We start from the raw sequence: 23,145 nt of genomic DNA on the forward strand, positions 1-23,145 counted from the left end.
CTGAATTCAAGAATCAGTAGAAAGATCAAGCTGGGTTCAATAATGGTAATTCTGAGCTCTATAATCATGCTCTGTTCTTGTTACAATGAATCACATCACATGGTTCTGGTTCAGTTAGCTGCCTATGTGGAATGATTTTCTTTGGCTTTTGAAGGCTTTTTGATCTTCTTTAGAATTGACTACCAAAAGGTTTGAAATACTAATAGTCAATATAATATGTAATGTATATATAATGTATATCACATACAATTTATATAGCATCTAACACCTTGGTGGTAAGTGGGGGCATACTGGGAGTGAATATATCAGACTTTTAAGAGAAAAATACTATAAGAAATGATATTAGAGGGAATGTGTTAAAGGGGATGTAACTACATTATTCTGTTGAAGATTAGCTCTGGTTCACTCTATATGTCTTAATTTGTTTTTCTTCCTATTGCAAAAAATATATTACTTTTTTCCAGTTACCTTCTATCCTTGAACTAAATTTATAGATTTTATTTCCTTCTTTATTTTTGTTAGTCTATGTAGTGAAGGAAGCCAGCAGAAGATTGGCTGAATCTAATGCTGGAGTTGTTAATGTTTACAAAGACGGAAGAAAAGGAGAGGATGAAGGGGATGAAAATAACTAAGGACTATGATGAGAGAATTTGCATTTCCAAGTTCATAACAGATGGTAGAAAGTTAATTAAGAAAAGAGAAAGATAAAGTAGGATGAGTGAGAAAGAGAGTGAGAGAGAGAAAGAAAGAAAGAGAGAAAGAAACTATCCTACAAAGGGGAGCCTTTCTTGGGAGCCACCATGTAAGGAGGACCCACATGTCTAAAAAGAAGGCAAGAAAAAAAAGGACCAGGTAGAGAACCTTTCTTTTTAAATATCTGTTCCTCCTCTTTCCTGGCTCATAGAATATTGGAAATGGAAGGAACTGTACAGAGGTCATCTCACCGATCCTTTCATTGTTTGGATAAAAGTGAGACCTCTGGGATGTGACCTAAAGTTACTAAGTTATATTGGTATTAGAAGTTGGGCTAAAACCCAAGTCTCCTCAATTCTAAATATTTTGCTTTGTACCAAACTCTTTTTTCCTTTTTCCCATTTGTAAGATATTTATTTGGTTCTAAAGGGATTTTCAGCTCAAACTTCCAATGTAGAGCAATATATTTATTAGATATTTTGGTAGCGAGGTGCTTTAACTGGGGTTTTATCTAGGTGTGTATCCTAATGGCAGATTGTTGCTTTAGAAATGTACTAAATTGCATGAGGGCAAAACCAAGGAAAGGACTGAGGAGGTGTAAATGTGACCACACCAACATGATGTGGAAAGCTAGAAGGACAGACATTAGAAGATAGCAAATATGCTTCTTCTTCCCAACTAGTATAAAATATAAGTTCTGCATGCAAAATAGTTGGGAGGTCTCTTGAAAAACCACAGTAATCAGGGACACCAGGAACAAAGCAGATTAGCATCACATTTCTTCCTATTTTTTTCTTTTGTTGTCATTTAAATGGTTTGCTGATTTCCTGTCTAGACCATATTTGATTTATTTTAATATAATTTATAAATATTAGGAAAACACCCCACCATTCTTCAAAATTACAAATATGTCTTTTTAAAAAAATTTTTTTTAGAGAAGGGGTAGAGGTTATAAGGAATCTCAAACTCCGAATCAATTGCAGCAAATGAATGTATTTTAAGAAACTGATGCTGTACCCCATGTAGTGCTCTGGATTAGTGCCTGGCCCATCTGTGGTAAATAAAAACTAAATGACGATGACAATAGCAAATTAAAAAAATATATCTCTACCTGCTGAAGTGTCTGGCAAGGAGCTTGGCATGCAAACTTTTCTCTGAGTTGACTTCCTCCCACTGCATACACAAAGCACACATATATTATATATTCCTCTCCTCAGTGGCTACACCAAAAGAGTATGTTTGTGCATAAATGGATATTTTTAGTGCCATCTGAGGTTGAGGGCAAGTGGAACAAAAATTATGTACCCATGTTAATATTAAACACATGTAACATTTCTCTGGGCATCTTTGACTTAGGTTGTTTAGATGAAATAAAATGGTCACCCATGGTACCGCATGCCTCTACTTCCAAAGAAACACAATGGCAAAAACAAGACAAAAATGCAAATAGAGGTTCATAGTATATCACACGATGGCACTGAAGTCATGCAAGGAGAAAATAAATATAACAAACAGATGGATGAGCAGCAGACACTCCAAAATGAAAAAAAAAAGCCAGAGCAAACAATTCTAAAATTATTCTTACCTTCCTCAGTCATTGTGTCATAATATTTTAGTTTTCCATATGATCCAAGCTCTACAATATCATAGCAAAAGACACAGAGATAAGGAACTGAGCAGTAATTCAAGAAACTTGTTTTTACATGTTCTTAATCAGGTTTATTGTTATACTGTCAAATTCAGCAATTTTAACTCTATAGGGATAAGCAAACAGGAGTTACATAACAGACAGCTTTCATTGCCTGTTTCCAGAAATCACTTAAAAGATAGGATCCCACAGGTTAAAAAATAATAGACAATTTTTTTTGGGAAAAGGAAGTCAGGAAATACCTTGGTCTTTATGTCTGTCACAGATTACACACCAAGACAAAGTCCTTCCGATATCTGATACACAGGTGAGGACAATTTTCAAAGACAAATTTATAACAAAACTTCTTCTAGAGGTGACACCAAAGAAAGATGCTTGTGTAAGGACAGTGTCTGGGCATTCCTAAAGCTGAGAAATTGGGCAAAATACCCAACTAACAAGCTAGGCTCCCCGACACCAAATAACAGTCACATGAGCTCACCAAAAGACAATGATTTATCTTCTTCCTGAGATTAAGGATGATTATATAGGAAAACAACACATTTCTTAATTCAAAATGAAAATCTGTTCCTAGAGTTTCCTTTTCATCTTGTTAGAGTAAGCTTGTATAGCATCAGAGACAGACAAATGAAACATGTGTAAAGTGTTGTGAGAAGCTGTTAAATACACAGTGTGCTCTGGACACAAGAGAGAAGCACAATTCCCTGGGAAGTCTGAACCAGATTCAGAATAGGAAGTAAAACAGCAGCCACAGTTAGACATGACAGTCACTCACTACTGTTACATAAAAGGGAAGGAACATAAGAAGCATCTCCTTTCTCTCTGGTGATTATGAAAAGTTCCTTAAAACAGGAAGGAGTTTAGTGATCAAAGTGTAACCTTCCCATTCTACAGAGAAGGAATTTAAGACCCAAAGGCGTTAAGAGATTTGCCCCAAACTGTACAATTATTGTATAGTAGAATCAGGATGTAAAACCACAGTACATTGACTTCAGATCCAGCACTTTCCACCATGGCTCATTGTCTCTCAGGTTCCCATAGGCTGGGAAGTTCTTTATATACATTGGTAAGTGGAAGTGGTAGAAGCTGGTTATGGGAAAGGACCAAAATTTGTATATTTGTTTTCCAATCTAGATTCTAAGATACAACATTTGATCCTTTATTTTTGAGAAAGAAGGAAGACTTAAGTTGAAAGACTTATGGCAAGCTGGGATCTGGTTATGTATATGTATATGTGTATATACACATATGTAACCAAGAAACATTTACTAAATACTATTATGTGCCAGACACCAGGGAAACAAAATTCCAAGATTGAAACAATTCCTGCTTACAAAGGTCTTATATTCTAAAGGGAGGGGAATAAATACAGTAACACACACACACACACACACACACACACACACACACACACACATATATATATATATATATATGTATACTCATATGTTTACATATATAATGACATATGGATAAATATAAAGAAAAGGGAGGCAAAAATGCAAAGTAGTTAAATATTACCTAATTTGGGAAGAAGGGCATTAGTATTTGGGGGAGTAGAAGAGCGCTTGAATTATATTTCAAAGAAAAAGCAAAATTCTAAGAGAGATAAGCGAAGAGGAAATACATTACACACATAGCAAAGGCAAAGAGAAAGGGACAAAGTATCTTCTAGTGAGGAACAAAGAAGAGAGTTGGCTGCCTCTCAAGAGTATGGCAGAGGGATAATACATGAGACTGGAAAGATAATGTGGGGCCAGGTTGTGAAGGGATTTAAAGTTTAATAACAGAGTTTATATTTGATTTTTTTTGTAGTTGTTCAGTTGTTTTTCAGAAGTATTTGGAATTTTCTTGGCAAAGATACTTAAGTCATTTGCCATTTCCTTCTCTAAGCCATTTTACAAATGAGGAATCTGAGGCAGAGGGTTAAGTGACTTGCCCAGAGTCATTTAGCTAGTAAGTGTCTGAGTCTGAATTTGAACTCAGGTCCTCCTGACCCTTGGCTTGGCCATCTATCTATTGAACCACCTAGGAAGCCCTGAAATTTATATAGTAGGGAAGTGACATGGTCAGTACTGCATATATATCAACATATATATATAAAATACATATATAATGTATGTATACATACACACATACATACAATGTATATATCTGGATATATATTCATACTCTATATGCATATACATACACACATATTTATATGTATACATGTATAGTTATGCACACAAATTTTGTGTAAATTGTTTGTACATATATACACAAACACAATTTTGCTTATATACAACAATGTTTATATTGTAAATACATAATTTATATACATTTATGTATGTGCAAGCACTTGTACAGTAGTGTACATGTATGTCTATATAAAGTACATATGCAATATCCATTATGTTTATATTCACATGTCTCTCTCTTTCTCTCTCTGTGTATGTATTATATACATACACTTGCATATGCATTTCTCCTTATAAAAATCTACTTCTAGGAAACTTCTTTTTTTAAAGCAGTCTCATGAAATAGTCTTGTCTTCTTCAGTACTCTCAATAGCATATTAACTTAGAATGCTTCCAAGGAAGCCATTGGAGTTTTAGATACTCATAAATGTATAAATGAAACACTTTGTAAATTTGGGTAGAAGAATAAGAATATGATTGATTGTACATATTTATCATTTATCACCAGCTGCTAGGTGGTACATTGTTTAGAGTGCTGGGTTTAAAGTGAGGAAGATTTGAATTAAAATCTGTCTTCATTGACTGTCCTGGACAAGCCACTTAACCCTGTTTGCCTCAGTTTCCCCATCTGTAAAATGAGCTGGAAAAAGAAATGGCAAATCATTCCAGGACCTTTGCCAAGGAAAAGTGGGACATGATTAAAATAATTGAATAACAAATAACATCATTGTTTCATTTGCAAAAAAAAAGTCACATAAAGCTATTTTAATGCAATGGCAAAGATAAGATTTAGAGAGTGACTTTTCACTCTTTTTGAGTTTCTATACTATCTGATCAGTATTGAATTTTGCTAGAACTACATTACTGAGGACACAGGTGCTCTATGATGAAACTAAATTTCATTTCAACAATAAGGAATTGAGAAATCGAATAGAATATTGTAGGGTGCTACATGATAAGTTTTGAGTTCTTTGATAATGAAAGCAACTTCAAAACTATATAATGCCTATTTCATAATAATATATGTTGTACAATATCCATGATTAAAACCAGTAAGACCATAACTGTTATCAATCCACTCATTTTTCTGCTCTGCTTTTTCCATTTTTCTCTTAAATGCTCAGATGGATCTGTGTTCTCCTCAATTTGGAGTCCCTACCAATAATGCAGATTACAAAAGATTAATGCCTACCCATCCCATGTGAATCTCATTTGTATACTTCTTAAATTTTCCTCAGGAGTTCACTCAACATGCTAGAGACCTCTCTCATTTTCTTCTGACAGTTGAGGGTACCAATGGAGTACACTGGTTATTCACCAATCAGTTCTTGCGACAGACCACCTGGTAAAAATGGCTTCCTCTCTGGTTTCTACTTTCTACTTAATTAAGAAGAGCAACACAATGATAGGGAAAGATAGAGCATGCAGCTTTTAGATGAGCAACAAGCTTTAATTTGCCTCTTGTTATTCCCTGAGATGCATGTGCAATAAAAGAAAGCAAAGTTGGCAGTTTTCAGTATTTTGGCATAAAGAAAATATGCTTTTAAAAATTAGACAGTGAAGCTATATCTTCACAAATGGGTATATATGCCACACATACATTTTGGGGGGGTTCATAATAATGAAATTATAGATCTTTAATCTATTTATGTATGATCTTATATATGAGATTCTACAAAAACATCTGTTTATGATAGATGACATTTAATTCATTAAATGTCCTTTTAGATAAACCAGAACATTAATAGTTTACTCATATGAAATGCAAATAAATTGAAATTACTAAACTTGGTAAGAAGATTTATAAGCTTTGTGCAAGATTGGAGTTTACCAATATTTCTGCTGTGATCACTTGGGTAATTTATCAAAAAAAGAGTAGAACATGGAAGGAGAATTCATTTTATATGTGACTTTATCAAGTATCAAGCTTCAGATAAGGAAATTCCCTCTACCAATTCAGGTCAAGTCTGAATTTTAAAGGGTTAGAGAGTTGCCTAGTGCACTGAGAAGTTAAATGACTTGCCTAGGATTACATGGTTGGTATGTATCAAAGGCAAGACTTGAGCCCAGGTCATCCTGATTTAAGTTGTCCTTTTCTCTACACCTTGAAGGATAATTTTATGGTTTTGTAAAATATTTACACACAAATACATGTACACAAGCACACATATATGGATATATGGATTTATATACACAACACATACATATATATGCAACAAAAACCAACATGCACACCTACACACACACACACACACACACACACACACACGTGCACACACGTACATACAGTATAGTGCTCCTCTAGGCTATCTCCTCAAAAAAGCCAAAACAAAACAAACAATAAACTCCTCTCATCTGCAGATTGGGCTACCCAATGACATGACTACTCCTTAGTTAAAGTATTCTCTGGGAGTACAATTTGGAAACCCAATTGTAGAAATTCTTTTATCTCTCAGGTATGAGATAGAGAGTGTAAGGATATAAATCTCAGGTATACTCAAGAACACATTAAATACCCACTCTTCAGTCAACTACTTGACTTGTTACCAAATTAATTCTCTCACAAGATTCAAAGGAATACTAGTAGGTATAAGTGGGAATATCCTCAGAAAGAACTAAAAATACAGAATCTCTCTCACTAGTTAACTAATTATCTCTGAGCCTTGAAACCCCAGAAAAAACCTGAGGAATTTCTTCATCTAGAGAGCTTTCTTTTCTTTCTTAGTCTTAAACATTACTCATAGATTTATATAAACACTAATGTTACTGTCTCTATAATTTACTGGATAATAACAAATGATGAAAGACATAAGTAACTATTTCAGCATTGTATAAGTTGTGAGGGTGATCACTTCTAGAGTCACCTTTCACCATTTTTTACATCTGCAAACTCTTCCAAAATACTGGACCACAGAAGTTCAATAATTATTCTCTTGGAAACACGGTTAAATCTTAGGAATTTTGTTTAGTATGTCTGTTCCACAGAATAAGAACAATTCCGTTCAGTTCTCATCAGGGATAAAAAGATAGTCTAACTTCTTCATTTCCTCTTCAGAATAGCATTTAAACTCAATTTTCTCATCTCCTCAGACTTCCTCAAAGATGAAAATTAACTTTCTCAAGTCCTTCATAGACTTTTCCTGCGATTGTAAACTTAGTCTCTTATAAACTCTTTTTCCATGACAATTTACTCTCCAAATCTCATTAGGAAATATTCTTTTGGTCCTCTCAGAGTGCCTCAGACATTATTTCTTCAAAGATGACAGTTAATTGAATGTCTCTCCAAATCTATGTCTTCTCTCTGAATGTAACAATATTCAAAATCTCTGTGAGAGTGGCTTACAGTGCTTATTTAGCTGGGGTCACATAACCATACATACACTCACAAAATTTTTATAATAGTGAGACATCATGGAAAAGTAGACAGAATGCTAGATTTAGACTTTGAAAGACTTGAGTTCAAATCCCTCCTTTAATGCATGCTGTTACATTCTGGGTAATTTCTTAATTCCTCAGAGGACTCCATAAGATTATTCTATCACACATGGGTTGGCAGATGGACAGACAAGAAATTCTTTACATTGATGAAATTATATATCTTTAATTTATTTATAAATGATTTTATATATGAGATTCTATAAAACATCTGTTTATGATAGGTAACATTTAATTCATTAAATGTTCTTTTAGATAAACAAATGAGAACATTAATAGTTTACTCATAACAAATGTAAATAAATCTTGACATTGTGGAGATGACTAAACTTGGTGAGAAGATTTATAAACTTTGCTTCAAGATTGGCGTTAAACCAATGTTTCTGCTGTGATCACTTGGATAATTTATCAAAAAAAGTAGAAGAACATGGAAGGAGAATTCATCTTATATATAGATCAGAAAGGGATGGATGAATATATATATATATATATATATATATATGTGTGTGTGTGTGTGTGTGTGTGTGTGTTTAAATGGGAAAATTAAGATTTAAAAATTTCAAAAATGATATGACTTTATTAAATTTAGAGGATAGATCAAGGAAGAAAACAGAATACTGTATCCCATAGATATCCCAATCACTAGCAAGCACAGAACTATGAGTAGAAAGATGCCTTCTGCTGACTAAAGAAGAAGTAATTGGAATAGAAAAGAGCTGTTAAGAATATAAATTTAAGAGTCATTGGAAATATGCCAATAACCTAATGGTGGAAATGACTATCATTATCAGTAATGTAGCACTTCAACAGTTCAAAGGCAGCTGAATCTGGAAAGTCATGGATTGCAAAATCTGGAATTGCAATTTGGGGAGTCCACATGATACTCCTTCTTGGATATATACTTTAATTGTTTGAGCATGATAGGTAAGAGAAGCAAAGATTCAAAGGAAAAGAAAAGCAATCAGTGACTGATGAAGTATAAAATTCATGCATAACTCAAAGGAAGCACATTTGTGGTCAGCATTCCACACTTAGATGAAGTCCTACATGTCAATATGTGTCAGGAAATAAAAACTTTTGCTTTCCGTACAGGTGGATAAAGACAGTTAAGGATGAATGAGGCTGACAAGGCTCCAATAAATCAACAAACATTTATTAAACACAGAACCAGGAATTATGCTTAAGCACTAGGGATAGAAAGGGGTTCAGGTTCTAAATGGGAAGCAATATGAACATGTTCATATAAGGTATGTCAAGGGTAAATTGAAGGTAGGGCAGGGACTAATAGTGAGGAGTACTGGGAAAGGCTTTGTGCAGAAGGTCAGATTTTAATTGAGCATTGAAGGAAGACAGGGAAGTCAGGAGAAGAAGAGGAGTGAACATTCTAGACATGAAGTTGAAAGATGAAGTAAGGAACCTCACGAAGGTCTTAAAGTATTTGGAGAGTAAAGTATACGACAAATGAAAAAATAGAAAGGAGCCAAGTTATGAAGGGCTTTAAAAAGCCAACAAAAATTTTTTATATTTAATTCTGGAGGTAATAGGGAGTCAGTAGTTTAATGAGTGGGAGACAATATTGCTAGACATACTTTATGAAGGTCACTTTGATAGCTGAGTGGATAATAGACTGAAAAATTCATTTCCCCAGAGGAATATATCCTTTAAATCATCAGACTCCTCATAGAAGATGATTGATACTCTCCTCTGCCAGATATGCTTCCCCATAATTATTAGGATTCAAATGGAATCAATCAATTAAATTTTAAAATAGTGACTAGGAAAGAGAGAAATATAGAGGGTCTTCAAGACACCATTTTTCTAGACTGATAAAATATATTATCAAAGCCAATCTATATTCAATCAGAAGATCTCTGATTCACTTCTGCACAATTAGTTCTATGTTAATTTTATGGCTTTTTTTTCCAGGAAGCTCAAGAAAGGACTGCAGAACTGGGCAAATTGTATTCAGGATGATCTTTAAACCAAATTCAGAATATTGAACAGCACAAATATTGTATTATTCTTTTCCTTGCCACTACACTGGGGGCACATGTACAATAATACTTTAATTTCCTAAATGTGTTATATTTTTTCACTTTTTCTTAAACCTTAGTCCTTCTTTCTGTCTTTTAAAACTTGTATTGAAATCTTTTGGATTTATGTTGCTTTCATTTCCAAATATATCCCTGCCTTCTCCCTTATCCAGAGTGCCATCTTTTGTAACAAAGAACAAAAAAAGAAAGAAAAAGCAGTTCAGCAAAATGAACATTCAGGATTTTTTGGTTGTTCTTTCCACCTACTAGGTTGCAATCAATTTGAATATTACTTTTCTAATTCTATTTATTTCACCTTGTATCATTTCATATGTTTTTGCAGATTTATCTGTATTCTTCATATTTATAATTTCTTATGAACTATAGTGTCATAAGAATATAGGTTTAGAATTAGAAGGGATCGTAGAAGTCACTGAGTCCAACTCTTTAATGATTTTTTTTTTTACAAATTCTGGAACTGAGGCTCAGGGAAAATAAGTGACTTTCTTAGGGTAATACACTTAGTAAGTATTTGAGACAATATTCAAACCCAGGACTTCCTGAGTCAAAGTCCTGTATTCTATCCCCTCTGCCAAGCTGCTATTGTAATAATATTCCATTATATTTGTATGCCATAATTTAGCATTTTCTCAACTGGCAGGAATCTATCTTTACCATCCCCCAAAGTACAGATATCTATCTATCTATCTATCTATCTATCTATCTATCTATCTATCTATCTAAACACACACACATACACACATATATACACATATACATCCACATATATACACATATTCACACAGAATATATGTCTGTGTACATACACACATATATGTATAGGTTTATATTATGTAATCTTTCTGTTTCCTCTCACAATTGTTTCCTTATATTTCCAAGAGGAACACCAATATACAATCAGTTAGTAAATACTGATTAAGCACATCAACCAAATACTTGGCACTTTGTTAGGTGCTAAAGAGGCAAATACAATAAATGAAATAATCCTCACTTGCAAAGAAGTAACATTGTAGTGGAGAGGCAAGAAGGTTGTATCATATGGAACAAATATAAAGATATCAAATTCTCAATAAATTCAAAGTTCGTATATATTAGATGGTTGGGGAGGGAAAGTACTAGCATTTGAGGGAACTGAGAAAGACTTTATCTAGAAGGGGACATTTATATCTTGAAGGAAAAGAGGGACTCTGATAAGCCAAAGGTGAAGATGAAAGGCATTGTAGGTAGAGGGGATAGGCAGTCAAAGCCCTACATGTGGGAAATGGAATGTTGAATGTGAAGAAGTGAAAAAAATACTAGTTGGGTCAGATCGAAGGGATTAGGGGTAGAGTTAATGTACAATAAGCCTATAAAGATAGATTACAAAGGACAGGTTGTGAAGGATTTTGCTTGTACAGACAAGATGGAATCATTGAAGTTTATTGAGTAGGGAAGTGACATAGTCACATTTATTAAGAAAATTTACTTTCACAGCAGTGTGAAGAATGGATTTGAGACTTGAGGAAGGGAGACTAATTATGAGGCTATTGCAATAATCTAGTTAAAGGGTGATGAGATCCATTGTTACCAGCTACAATGGCACAGTGAGTACAGAGAATGTGAGAAAAGTTTTGGAGGTAGAAACAACAATATTTGGCATCTGATTGGATATATGAAATAAAGGACAATGAGAAAATGAATATAATAATAACTGCTAACATTTATATGATGCATATCATGTACCAGACACTGTGTTTTACAAATATGTCATTTATTCTTCACAACAATCTAGGGATACAGATGCTATTATTATCTCCATTTTACAATGGAATAAACTGAGGTTAAGTAACTGGCCCAGGGTCACAGAAGTAATAAGTATGGAAGTCCAGACTTGTACTCAGGTCATCCTGATTAAAGGTTTGGAATTCTGCCCCTTGTACCATCCAGCCAGTGTGAAAAACAAATGAAACTTAGTATGAAATTAAATTTGCAAATCTTGGAGACTAGAAAAATAATGATATATATTCAATAGAGTAGAAAAGTTTGGGGAAAGAATAGGTTTGGGAGGAAACATGCACAGTTTCATTTTGGATATGTTAAATTTTATATGTCTCTGGGATATCCACTTTAAAATGTCCTATGGGAAACCATAGTCTTCAAACCCAAAGAAGATCTAAAGTCTAGATATATAGATCTGGGCCTCATTGGCCTAAGAATAATTAAACCTATGGAAGCTGATGAGGTCACCAAGAGAATGTAGAGAAAGAAGACTAGAGGTGATATTCTTAGATCATAGATAAAACATGAAGATAGGCATAAAGGGAGATGGAATATTGGGTGGTTATGGTCAAATAAATGAATGTGATATTTTAAAATTTGAGTCATGGAACTTAATGATGATATCCAGTGTGTGACCATTTTTAAGTATGGCTGAGATAGAATGAAGAAGTAGCTCATGAGATTTAAGAAACTGAGGAATTAGGAGCCAGCAGAGTTTGAGGTACCATAAAAATGGATGTTGAAGTTTTTCATAATTAGGGCAAGAGTTAGGGAGGCTGTATGCTGAGAAAGGCTAGTATGCAGTAGTCCATAAAATGTGTTTTGGGTGGAAAACTTTAATACTGTATATTTCAAAGGAGGAGAAGTTGCTGAGTAATGGTGGTAAAAGGAGAATCTGGAAGTAGCAGTTGAGGAAAAAGGTCCTTTTCCTAGACCAGTGCAAATACAGGGACTGTCAATATTGGATAGAATAGCCAGTGTTGTCAAAGGGGAGCCAGGTCTCAGTGAAGGCTAGACTAAGATAGATAAAGTGTGAAGAGAAGAAGTCTAAGATAAAGGGGAGTTTGTTCAGTATGGAACAGAATTCCCTAGGAAAAAAAAATAAGGTAGGAGAACTTGCAGAAAACCACATGATTAATAGATAATTGACAGCAGAATTCAGGTTTCTCACTTCCCACTCTCATACTGAGTGGGAGCCCATGAAGCTAGCCTCCTTCTTTCTTAGCAGCCACCCCTGAGTTTTCAGTATTCTTTAAGCCACTTCACCACAAACCCTCCAGGCTCCAATACCACAGCATAAATATGAAAAACAGAAGCAGCACCTGTGAATGTTCCCGTTATTTTCAGACTACAGAGGATTCTCATGCATAAAGAAAGAAGCCAACAAAGGAATCTATATTGAATTCAGTTCTATTTAAAACCAAATTAGAGGCAGTGAAATGCATCAGGAGAAAAGTTTGAACTTTAAGAATAAAGCATCAATTAATGAAAAAATGATTTGTTTTTCTTTTAAAAAAGCCCAGCAACCATTACTATAGGTTTTATTTCAAACATTAGGATTTATTATCTAATGATTTTTTAATGGGCTATGAACATTTTTTTTTTGTTTAAAGACAAAATTTAAAACTAATGTTTGTTATTCATTGGTTGGATAGTCACTGCTCTTGCTATGTAACTAATGTTCCTTCTTTTCCAGTCACCTATTTCTCTTCTGCCACTCTTTATCAAACTTTTCTTGCAATTTCTTGTCTACAATATGCTGCTGCTTGCCTGCCTGCTTACTCCCACTATGTTCTTGTTCATTACTCTTTGTGTAGTCCTCAACTTTAATCCTCCTGAGCCGCTAGTATTCCATGACTCACAGTCATATAGCATTATCAAAAGAAAAATATTAACATTAAAAGATTGACTTTTTCTTCAGGGAGAAGCTTGAGCTCATTAAAAAAATTTCAGTTGATAACATCCATTGATAGCTATGCAAGATCAAAAGATTAAGAGGAAAGTCTCTTACATATTGGAATATCTCACTCTTCCTTGATGGTTTTTATGGGAGGCCATAGAAAAGAATGATTATGGACAGGCATGAGCAGGTGGCAATCTGCATAGTTGGAGGGAGTATTTATGCAAACTGAGATTCACAGATCCAATGGAATATTCTCATATTTATCATACAGGCAGTTTAGAATGGTGCATAACAACACACCTAAATATTGGCTTATTTAGGCAACAATACAGAAAAATAAAGAAAATCAAGGCAACATGGGAATTGAGGTTAATTAAATCATTTGTGGGAGTAAACTCTAACTATTAATACTTTGCCTCTTGTATTTTTTTTTCTAGCTACAAAACACTTTACTTAAAAGGTAGCTATTTTAAAGGAAGGGGCTGCTAGGTGGCATAATGAATAGAGCATACAGTCTGAACTTAAGACTCATTTTCCTGAGTCTCAGACACTTACTAGCTGATTAACCTTAAGCAAGTCACTCTGTCCTGTTTGCTCACTTTCCTCATCTGTAAAATAAACTGGAGAAGTAAACAGCAACCCATTCCATATCTTTGCCAAGAAAACCCCAAATAGGATTACAAAGAGTTGGATACAATTGAAACAACGGAAGGATAGTAACAAATTTAAAGGATGATTTCCAAAGATATTAAATTCTTAAGTTCATTATTTGAGTTATCACTTGTTTATGGGGAGATGCCTCTATTTGCATTTGATTTGAGCTATCAAACTTTAATACATTAAGGGATTCTTGATGTTACAGACATGCAAATTCATTTTGGCAATAATATCTTGCATTTGTATAGTATTCTAAGAGTTGCCAACCATTTTACAAATCTTTAATTTTATCCTCATTACAACATTTGGGGGTGGTTGGAGATGTTATTATCTCTATTTTTACAGTTAAGGAAGCTGAAGTAAAATGACTTGCCCAGGATCAAACAGCTAATAAATATCTGAGGCTATGTTTTAACTCATGTTCTTGACTCCAGGTCCAATGCTCTATTTTCTGTGCTACCTAGCCTATCTTATAAAATAAGACAGTCAATTTGCTTATACTTTTTTTTTTTTTTTACTATTTGTACTTCTTGCCCATATCTTTTCCTAAACATTTCATGCAGGATTTATCAAATATTTTTTCTATTAATATTTTATGGATTTTATTGTCATACTCAGGTTGCCAATTTATTAAACTTTATGTGATTTCTCTTTTCTTTTTTGTTCACGTATAACCAACTGGTCCTGATAACTTCTAAGATAACTTGCAGAGATTTTGGTGTATGCAAATTGAATGTTTATTCAAAAGTCCAACTTGTGACACTTATAGTCTCATACAGGTGTCAAATCTTCTGGTGAATTATGGAACAATCTGATCTCAGAAGAATCAACATTTCTAGTAACTCAAAAGGGTAAAAGAAAGAAGCATGGAATATAAGTAGGCTGCACCAAATTGTCAGCAATGATATACTTTCAAGAAATTAGAAAAAAGGGAAACAGGATCTATTATTTGTTAGCAATAACTATATATAGCAATAACTTCATGTCAGAACTTGCAAATGCAAGTTCATGTCAAAATAAGCAATAACTATTTTCCATCCACTTTGTTTTTTAAATGTGAATATATAGATTGAACAGTTTTGAGGAACCAAGGATCTTATTGAAATGTCTTTTTTTCCCCTGAGTCTCCAGGAGTTAAGTTCAAAGACCACCACAATAAAGAGATTTTTAGAGCATCTTTCTAATGATAGGGAATCCCTCTTTTATTTGGGTTTTGCCCAAGATATTCTCCATGACATTTGTTAACACCTTCCCTGTTTTATGCCTCATTTGATATCAATACACAGTAGATCACTATGTACTATGTAGTAGATCTGCTATGTACTACACAATCCATTAACCCTGGACTCCTTGCTGTTCCTTGAATGACACCCTATCTCCTGATTCTATGCTTGAATGCTCATCTTCCTTGTCTCTCTCCCCTGGCTTTCCTGACTTCCTGCAAATCTTAGCTACAATCAAATTTTCTGAAAGAAATCTTTCCTAGTCCTCCCTCTATCTTCCCTATAGGCTAATCTTCATTTTATCATATATTTATTTTATACATCTATATTTTTGCATATTTCTCTCCCATTAGGGTATGATTTATTGAGAGGAGGGGCTATTTTAATCTTTTGTTTCCCTCATAGTTAGTACAATGGTTTTCATATAGCAAACACTAAATAAAATGCTTACTGATTTTACTGGAGATATTTTGAGTATGGATTAGTAGAGATGAGGAAACTCATGATTTCCTCAGTAAAGTAGGAAGCAAAATTATTTGTGAAAGATAAAGGGTGAAGGACTTGAGAAGAGAATAAAAGGTTTGGAATAGCTTTAGATTGAAGTGAGATAAAGAGTTAAGGAAGACTATGGAATGCTATGCAGCAGGAAGGAACCAATGAAATTTAGATAATATGAATTTGGAGTATATCCAGTTGGTATGGCTCTGTAACTCCTTCTTTTAGCACTTTTCAGCCCATAAGTAATAATAAAAAACGTGGATGGTCAATGATCCAAACTTGAAAACTTGTAGAAGATGAATGATGAAAGAACATGAGAGCAAGGGATTTGAGAGTAGAGGGTGAGATTCAACAATAGAGTTAAAAATTGTAAAGAGAAGAAACTAAGGTTAGAGCAGAGGCAATGCATTGAAAGAACAGGGACAGGGAGAGGGACTAGAAATTGTAGTGAAGAGGAAGAATAGGTTTAGAAATGAGGAAGAGGCAGAGGTGGAAAGACAGGAAATAATTCTCAGAAATTAGAATTTCAGAATTTGAAATTATAAGGATATTCCTCTTTCCAAGGTCAAATTTTCAGGTTGTAAGGATGTGGGAGTAAAAAGTTTTTTTTGTTGTTTGTTTTTTGTTTTTTGTTTTTTTCAGATTTTAAGAGTTTACACTGAAAAAGGGCCAGGAATGCCTTGAGTAGTTAGTAGTGGTAATGACTTTGTCGTTGCCATAGATTGCTTTTGTAGCTATTCTCTTCTCCATTCATTATATGTGCGAATGGGAGAGACATATAATGAAAAAAAAAATTGGGGAATCCTGAATCCTAGTGCTATTTGATAATAGTAGGGAAATAACCACTTTTTTGTTTACATATAAATTTGGGAAGTCTATTGGGATGTTGGACATTTAGAGAGTGTATTCTGCAAATATCATAAATTAGAGTTTTGTCTTTCATTATAGAGAACTGAAAGAAAAAAATTAAAACTAAGAGGATTAGCTTTCTGGGATTACTTTTGTAAAATGGAAGGTCTTAAAGCTGAGATTTTGAAGGAGTAGAATAGAATCAGAGAGACTTTTGCTGATTTTAGGAGCTGGAATTATCCTGGCCATAGATTAACCTTCTTTTACACCCTTGGTATTTACATTCCTCCAGTTAGTGCTGTGGTTGGTTATCTGTGAGAGATGATACCCCATTGGGTTTCTTTTGTTTTTCCCTGTTATTTATTTTGTTACATGTTTTAAGTACAAATCTTCTGTTTTGAAATTATGTTTCTTCTGGTTGGGTTAGTAAATTAAACATTGATAAGGCTTACAAGCCATGGTATTGACCCTAAATATGCTTTGCTAGTTTGAATCTGGATGGAGCTTTTTTGTTAGTGGAATTTGCAGAAGATACTTGTACTTGCATTTAGAAAAATTAGGATTCAATTCCAAATAAAGTGCTCTTTCCCATTAATACAGCTTGGATGGATAGAGAGGTAGTAGGTAGATGAATAACTAGATAGATGAATAGAGCATGTAATAAAGACTTACTATATAGCAGTTGCTGGGATATAATACAAGTAAGTAAGATAGTACTTACCCATACATTCTAATAGGGGAAGGTGATGACAAAATGAAACTAGAAGCTGTGGGGATGCTGATTATGTAACATTATGGAGAGAAGGTAGACAACATGTGCTGTAGATGCCTGGTCCTGAACAAACTAAGGTATATGTTCACCTTTGAAAGCCTGGGTTTGATCCAGGGGTTGAGTTCAAAGTTTTTGAGAATAGGAGGTAGAGATGATGGCCAAAGTAATTGTGGCATGATGTGGAGGTGGCCAGATTTGGGGCAAGATAAGATAAAAATTTTTCCAGGACAGAATTAAAAGTTCCTGTGGAGAAGAGGTAGGAATAATAGTTTGGGAGGAGATAGCATGATATCTGGGAAGTAGAAGTATATGAAAATCATTGGTGTCAAACTAAAATACAAACAGATACCTGTGGGTCACATATAAAACCATAAATTAACATAATTTATGCTGTATTGTATTTTTATTTATTTTGTTAAACATTTCCCAATTACATTTTAATCTGATTCAAGTCATACTTGGGAATGCTTGGCTAGCATACTACAAGTTTGATACCTCTGATGAAGATAATTGCCAATAGACCCCAGTTTCAGTATTTTCTGTGGTAGCTTGTGATTTTTGATAGGATTTGGGAATTAGCATAGATTTCTAGCTGCTTTTAAAATTTGTTACTTAGTTTTCCATCTTTTTATTTTTTTTTATTCAATAAATTTATTGATAAAAATCCTGCCTCATTTCACACAATTTCTAGTTTTCTTCTTGCATTCTTGTGGACTCAACATACCCACTCTTTATTTTCTCAGCTATTATTCTGATGCATGGCATTTTGGTCCTTCATTAGCTTGTAAACTTCTTGAGGGATTTTTGCTTATTTTTATGTCCCCAGTGTTCAGCACAGTGCTTGACACATAGTACACACTTAACAAATGTTTGTTGTTTGATCGAAGGACATTGCGTTGCTAAATATTGCTAACCAGAGGATAATGAGACAGATTTATTAGAGTAATATCATTAGTTGAAACATTTTAGACTTTTCTTGGCAGTGGGCACAGTTGGACTAGGTAGGCCAGATAAAGAACCTTGTTAGATGAGCTTCTTTCTGAGGATTAAGGACTGTGGATCTCCTCTGAGAATTAGATCATATCCCTGATTTCTCTGAGGTCCAGGGACATCTCCCCTAGGATCCTTTTCTTAGCTTGTCAGTCAAAGTTTAAGTCATCTGGTTGATATTGACATCCTGTCAATACTGCATTTATATCTAATTTATTTTTGAGTTGTCACAGGCGCAAGACTTCTGAGACTAGAGAGTTATGCAATTGGCTAACTGTAGTCATCTTGGTATAACTATATAAGCACACATCTTTTTTATTTCCTCTAATTTATGACTATCCCAATCAGATCTGCTGTCATATAAATTAAGAAATAATTTTTTAAAATGAGAGCTGGCTTTTCTCAGGACAAAAAATTGGAAATTGAGTATATGGCTATCAATTGGGGAATAGCTGAATAAATTGTGGCATATAGTTATGATGGGATACTATTGTTTTATAAGAAATGATAAGAATACTCTCAGAAATACCTGGAAGTCTTCTTTAAGCTCTTGCAAAGTGATATGACTATATACAAAATAATAGCAATGTTGTGGGATGATCAGCTGAAATGACTTTGCTATTCTCAGCAATACAATGATTCAAGACTACATTGAAGGAGTTATGGTGAAAAATGCTGACCATACCCAGAGAAAAAACTGATTGCATCTGAATACAGATTGAAGCATACTTTTTTTTAAATTTTATTTTTTAAAGGCTTTTTTTAAAGAGGGAAAAAATCTGTTTTCTTTTGGAACATGATTTTAAGAGAAATGTTTTGCATAACTTCACATGTGCCTTCTCAATGGCGGCATGGGGAGGAGACATGTAACTGGGAAAAATAAATTTTTTTAAAAATGGGAGCTAAGTGGGAATGGAAGGTTCCCAGTGTGCACAGATGTTCTATCAGGTATAGCTAGATCTCTTGCTGTGAAATATGTAGATTAAGGAAATATGTGTTTCTGAATGATAGGTTGGTATCATCAAATGATATGCTGACTTAATTATGCAAGAATTTCCATATGAGAACAGTGAACAATAACGTATGGTCATTACTGTTGATCAGCCAGATGGTTTGTAATGAAATGCCCAAGAGTGTTTCTAGATACGCTGGCTTTTATGAACCTGTCACCTCATTTGCAGCCTTGTTTCCTCTATGATGTTGCTTAGCAATATCCTAGACTATAGTAGTTATTGATCTTTGTCCTGTAATGAGCTAAGGGTATATTTAACATTATTTTTCCATTTTCTGTATGATCAAAGGAGAACAAATCTGTGATCTGGCTGCTCTTCATTATGCCTTCATTTCTGATGTATTTGAGGGGAAAGAGTTTGAGATCATGCATGTTTGTTTCAAAAGGAAAACTATATACAACTTAAGCCAGTTAACAAACAAAGGCACAAACAGTAAAACTAAGCACAGTTTAAAGGTTTTCCTGTTAAGGGTATTTGTGAGTAAAGATCTTTACTAAAAATGGTTGGAGAATGTGTTTGGTTCAATTGTTAAAAAATACTTAAATTGTGACTGAAAGAATTTCTTTGAAGCTTTGTTAAACTGTATTTTTTTCTCAAAAAAAAAAAAAGAATAAGACGACTCACATTTGTATGCTAGATTTCCAACAAAGACTTGTCTTTTTATCATTTTATGTTTAAATCACAAAGAAGTAGCCACAGATCACAGGATTTAGAATTGGAAAGGAACTTTGAAATTATCTGGTACAACCCCCTCATTTTACAGACCAAAAGGCTGATATGTGGGGAGGGTAACCTATTCAAGGTCACATAGTTATTAAATAGCAGAATCAGGCATCCAAATACAGATTCCCTGATTCTAAACCCAATTGCTCTTCACTGTACTGTGTTTCTGGGATGCTTAACCACATTTGATCAAGAAAGCAAAGCAGGTCATAATTTGATTAGGGAGACATAGTAAGTCATCATATATGAAAAGACTCAGGATTAAAGTGTTCATTTCTTCTGACAGGTAGGCTAACATTCAAGTGAAAAGAGTGTGGACTAGGATTTAGGGGGCTAGGATTCTAGTGAACAAATTGTCAGTATGACTTAAGATAAGTCATTTATTGTCTCAGGGCTTTAGTTTACTAATTAAAAAATTAAAGAGATTGAAACAAGATGAATTTTAAGGTCTCTTCTATATCAAAATTTTATATTACAGAAAACCAATAACATCTGAGTTCAAGACTTGCCTGTCTGATTGTGAGAAAGTCATTTAACCTCTTGGGACTCTCAAACAACTTTCTAGGACTAATAGAATTTTCACTTTTGGAGTTTGGAAAAATGAGAAAAAATAATTATATTCTGTTGAATCTTTATTAGTCTCTAGTCTTGTTAAAAGAAACTTATAGCCACAGGAATCTTGCCTTAGACATATCTAAAAGATGAATCAAGTTTATATGTGTGTATGTGTGTGTATATACATATATATATATATATGTATATACACATACACACATAACATGAGCAAATTAGGCAACCTTTCTACAAGAATTTTCAGAATTTCAGTATCAAAGGAATACTATTTTATTAACTATGTAATAATTTTAGTTTCAATTCATGTTTGTAGTAGCACACATTATTAAAAAATTGCAGTTCACATTTACAAAGTATTTTATAGCTCATGTTTGATTTCCTCCATAAGAAACCCGCTAAATAAGTTATAAAATAGGGATTAATCATCTTTATTATCACCATGATCATCATCTAACTGTATAAGGCCCCCTTGGAAGGAATTATTATTATTACTGTTGTTCTTCTTCTTATTATTATCTCCTAATCTACAGATGAGGAAACTGAATCTCAGAAGTATTATGTGGTTTGCCCAACATCATACAGCAGCATTTAGTAAAACTATTACTCAAAGTCAGATTCCCTAACTCCTAATTCATCATTTTACTACATCATACTTGATAAAAATCATGTATGAAAAGTTTTTCAGGAAAAAAATTACATTACTTTTCAGGGAGAATTTTCATGGCATCGTATTGTTGGTGGGAAAAGATTATATATATTTTAATATCTAAAGATGGAAGATGACTAATCTTTTATATTACAATAGGGGCTATATTTTTTGCCCAAGGAAATCTATTTCACAGGGGTTTAAATTTTTTTGCCAGAAAATTTTAAAGTAATATATTTTTTAATTGTTTAGAGTTTTAGCATAATCTTCTAAAATTATATACTAACATTATAAAACTAACATTGAATAATATAAAAAAGGGAAGATTTTTATTGGTTTCATATTGTTGCAGCTTTATAAATCAGGTGTTAACATGCAAAATCACTTCCTATTAACCTCATGGTATAATACTATTATCTCAGTTTGCATTTATATAGTACTATACAGATTAGAAAATGCCAATGTGAATTATATTATGGAAGTCTAATTTTCCCCATTTTGTTGATGAGAAAGCCAAGGATTAGAAATATAAGTGATTCAACTATGTTCACATAATCAATTAGTTGTTAAGCCATCAAATATGAAGTACAGATGCATTTACTTCCTGACAGATGCACTTTTCCATTTTTTATGTCTTCAAGATCTGCTTAGGTGCCTATAGAAGGTGTCTTGACCGATAAAAATTTCCTAATGTCTTTGTTCATGGTCACATGAACTTTTGCACAAAAAAGGGCAGATATGATGTGGCCATGTAGTATTGTCTTGGTCAACACTCCATATGTTAAAGATGGAAGACTTAGGTTCAGACAGTAATTTCTCAGATCCTCCCTACTTGATATTCCACCTGCCCAACCACTCATTCCCCAAGTGTACTATCTTGAACTTGAGGCTGAAAGGACTTTTGAGAGATTGAAAGAGGAAAAGCAGTAAGAACTTGGCAGGTGGAAACCTTAAGGAGACATTGCCATGTAGAATAAGTGGAAGATCTACAAGGGCTGCAGGTAGTCATAAACAAAGACAATATTGCACATATTCCAGGGAGTAAACTGAACTGATAAATTAATTTAGGCCCAAAAGACCAACTTGTAATTTTTATTGCCTCTTTCCTTTTCCCTCCTTCCTTTTCCTGCTCTGAATAAGATGCTTTCCTCAGGGTTTGGGAAGTGTTTTTACTTTGTTATCTTAAGCAATGAATATGATAAATTTGTTTGATCACAAAACCTTTTAAACTATGTAAGCTAATGCCTAAATCAAGTATTATGAGTATCTCTCTTCTGTGTGAGAGGATACTATTGGGAAAATGCTGGATAGGTAAGTATTTAAATTGCTGTGTTTGCTAGAACAAGATTTCTGACTAGGGGCTTGTCTTGAAAGGAGAGAGAACATGATTCATTGGTTTGAACATCTTTTCATAGTAGAAAAACACATCCATTGAGGTTTCTCTGGCATCAAAATGAGGCAGTAACACTGTGGGAGTCATGGCTGGATGGATTAGTAAGGACACTTTATCTTTGCTATGTGGACAATTTA

At 33.8% G+C, this 23,145-nt stretch overlaps 1 protein-coding gene across 1 annotated transcript in view; it reads right to left on the reverse strand.

Moving 5' to 3' along the window:
- SLC24A2 (solute carrier family 24 member 2) overlaps positions 1-23,145 on the reverse strand; it is a 287,109-nt gene that overhangs the window by 100,370 nt on the left and 163,594 nt on the right. Inside the window, 1 exon segment of the mRNA XM_074299528.1 lies at positions 2,279-2,329. Within this exon segment, the coding sequence (XP_074155629.1) occupies positions 2,279-2,329 (51 nt within the window).

The sequence above is a fragment of the Sminthopsis crassicaudata genome, chromosome 1 (genome assembly GCF_048593235.1).
Source record: "Sminthopsis crassicaudata isolate SCR6 chromosome 1, ASM4859323v1, whole genome shotgun sequence".
Taxonomy (NCBI): Eukaryota; Metazoa; Chordata; class Mammalia; order Dasyuromorphia; family Dasyuridae; genus Sminthopsis; species Sminthopsis crassicaudata.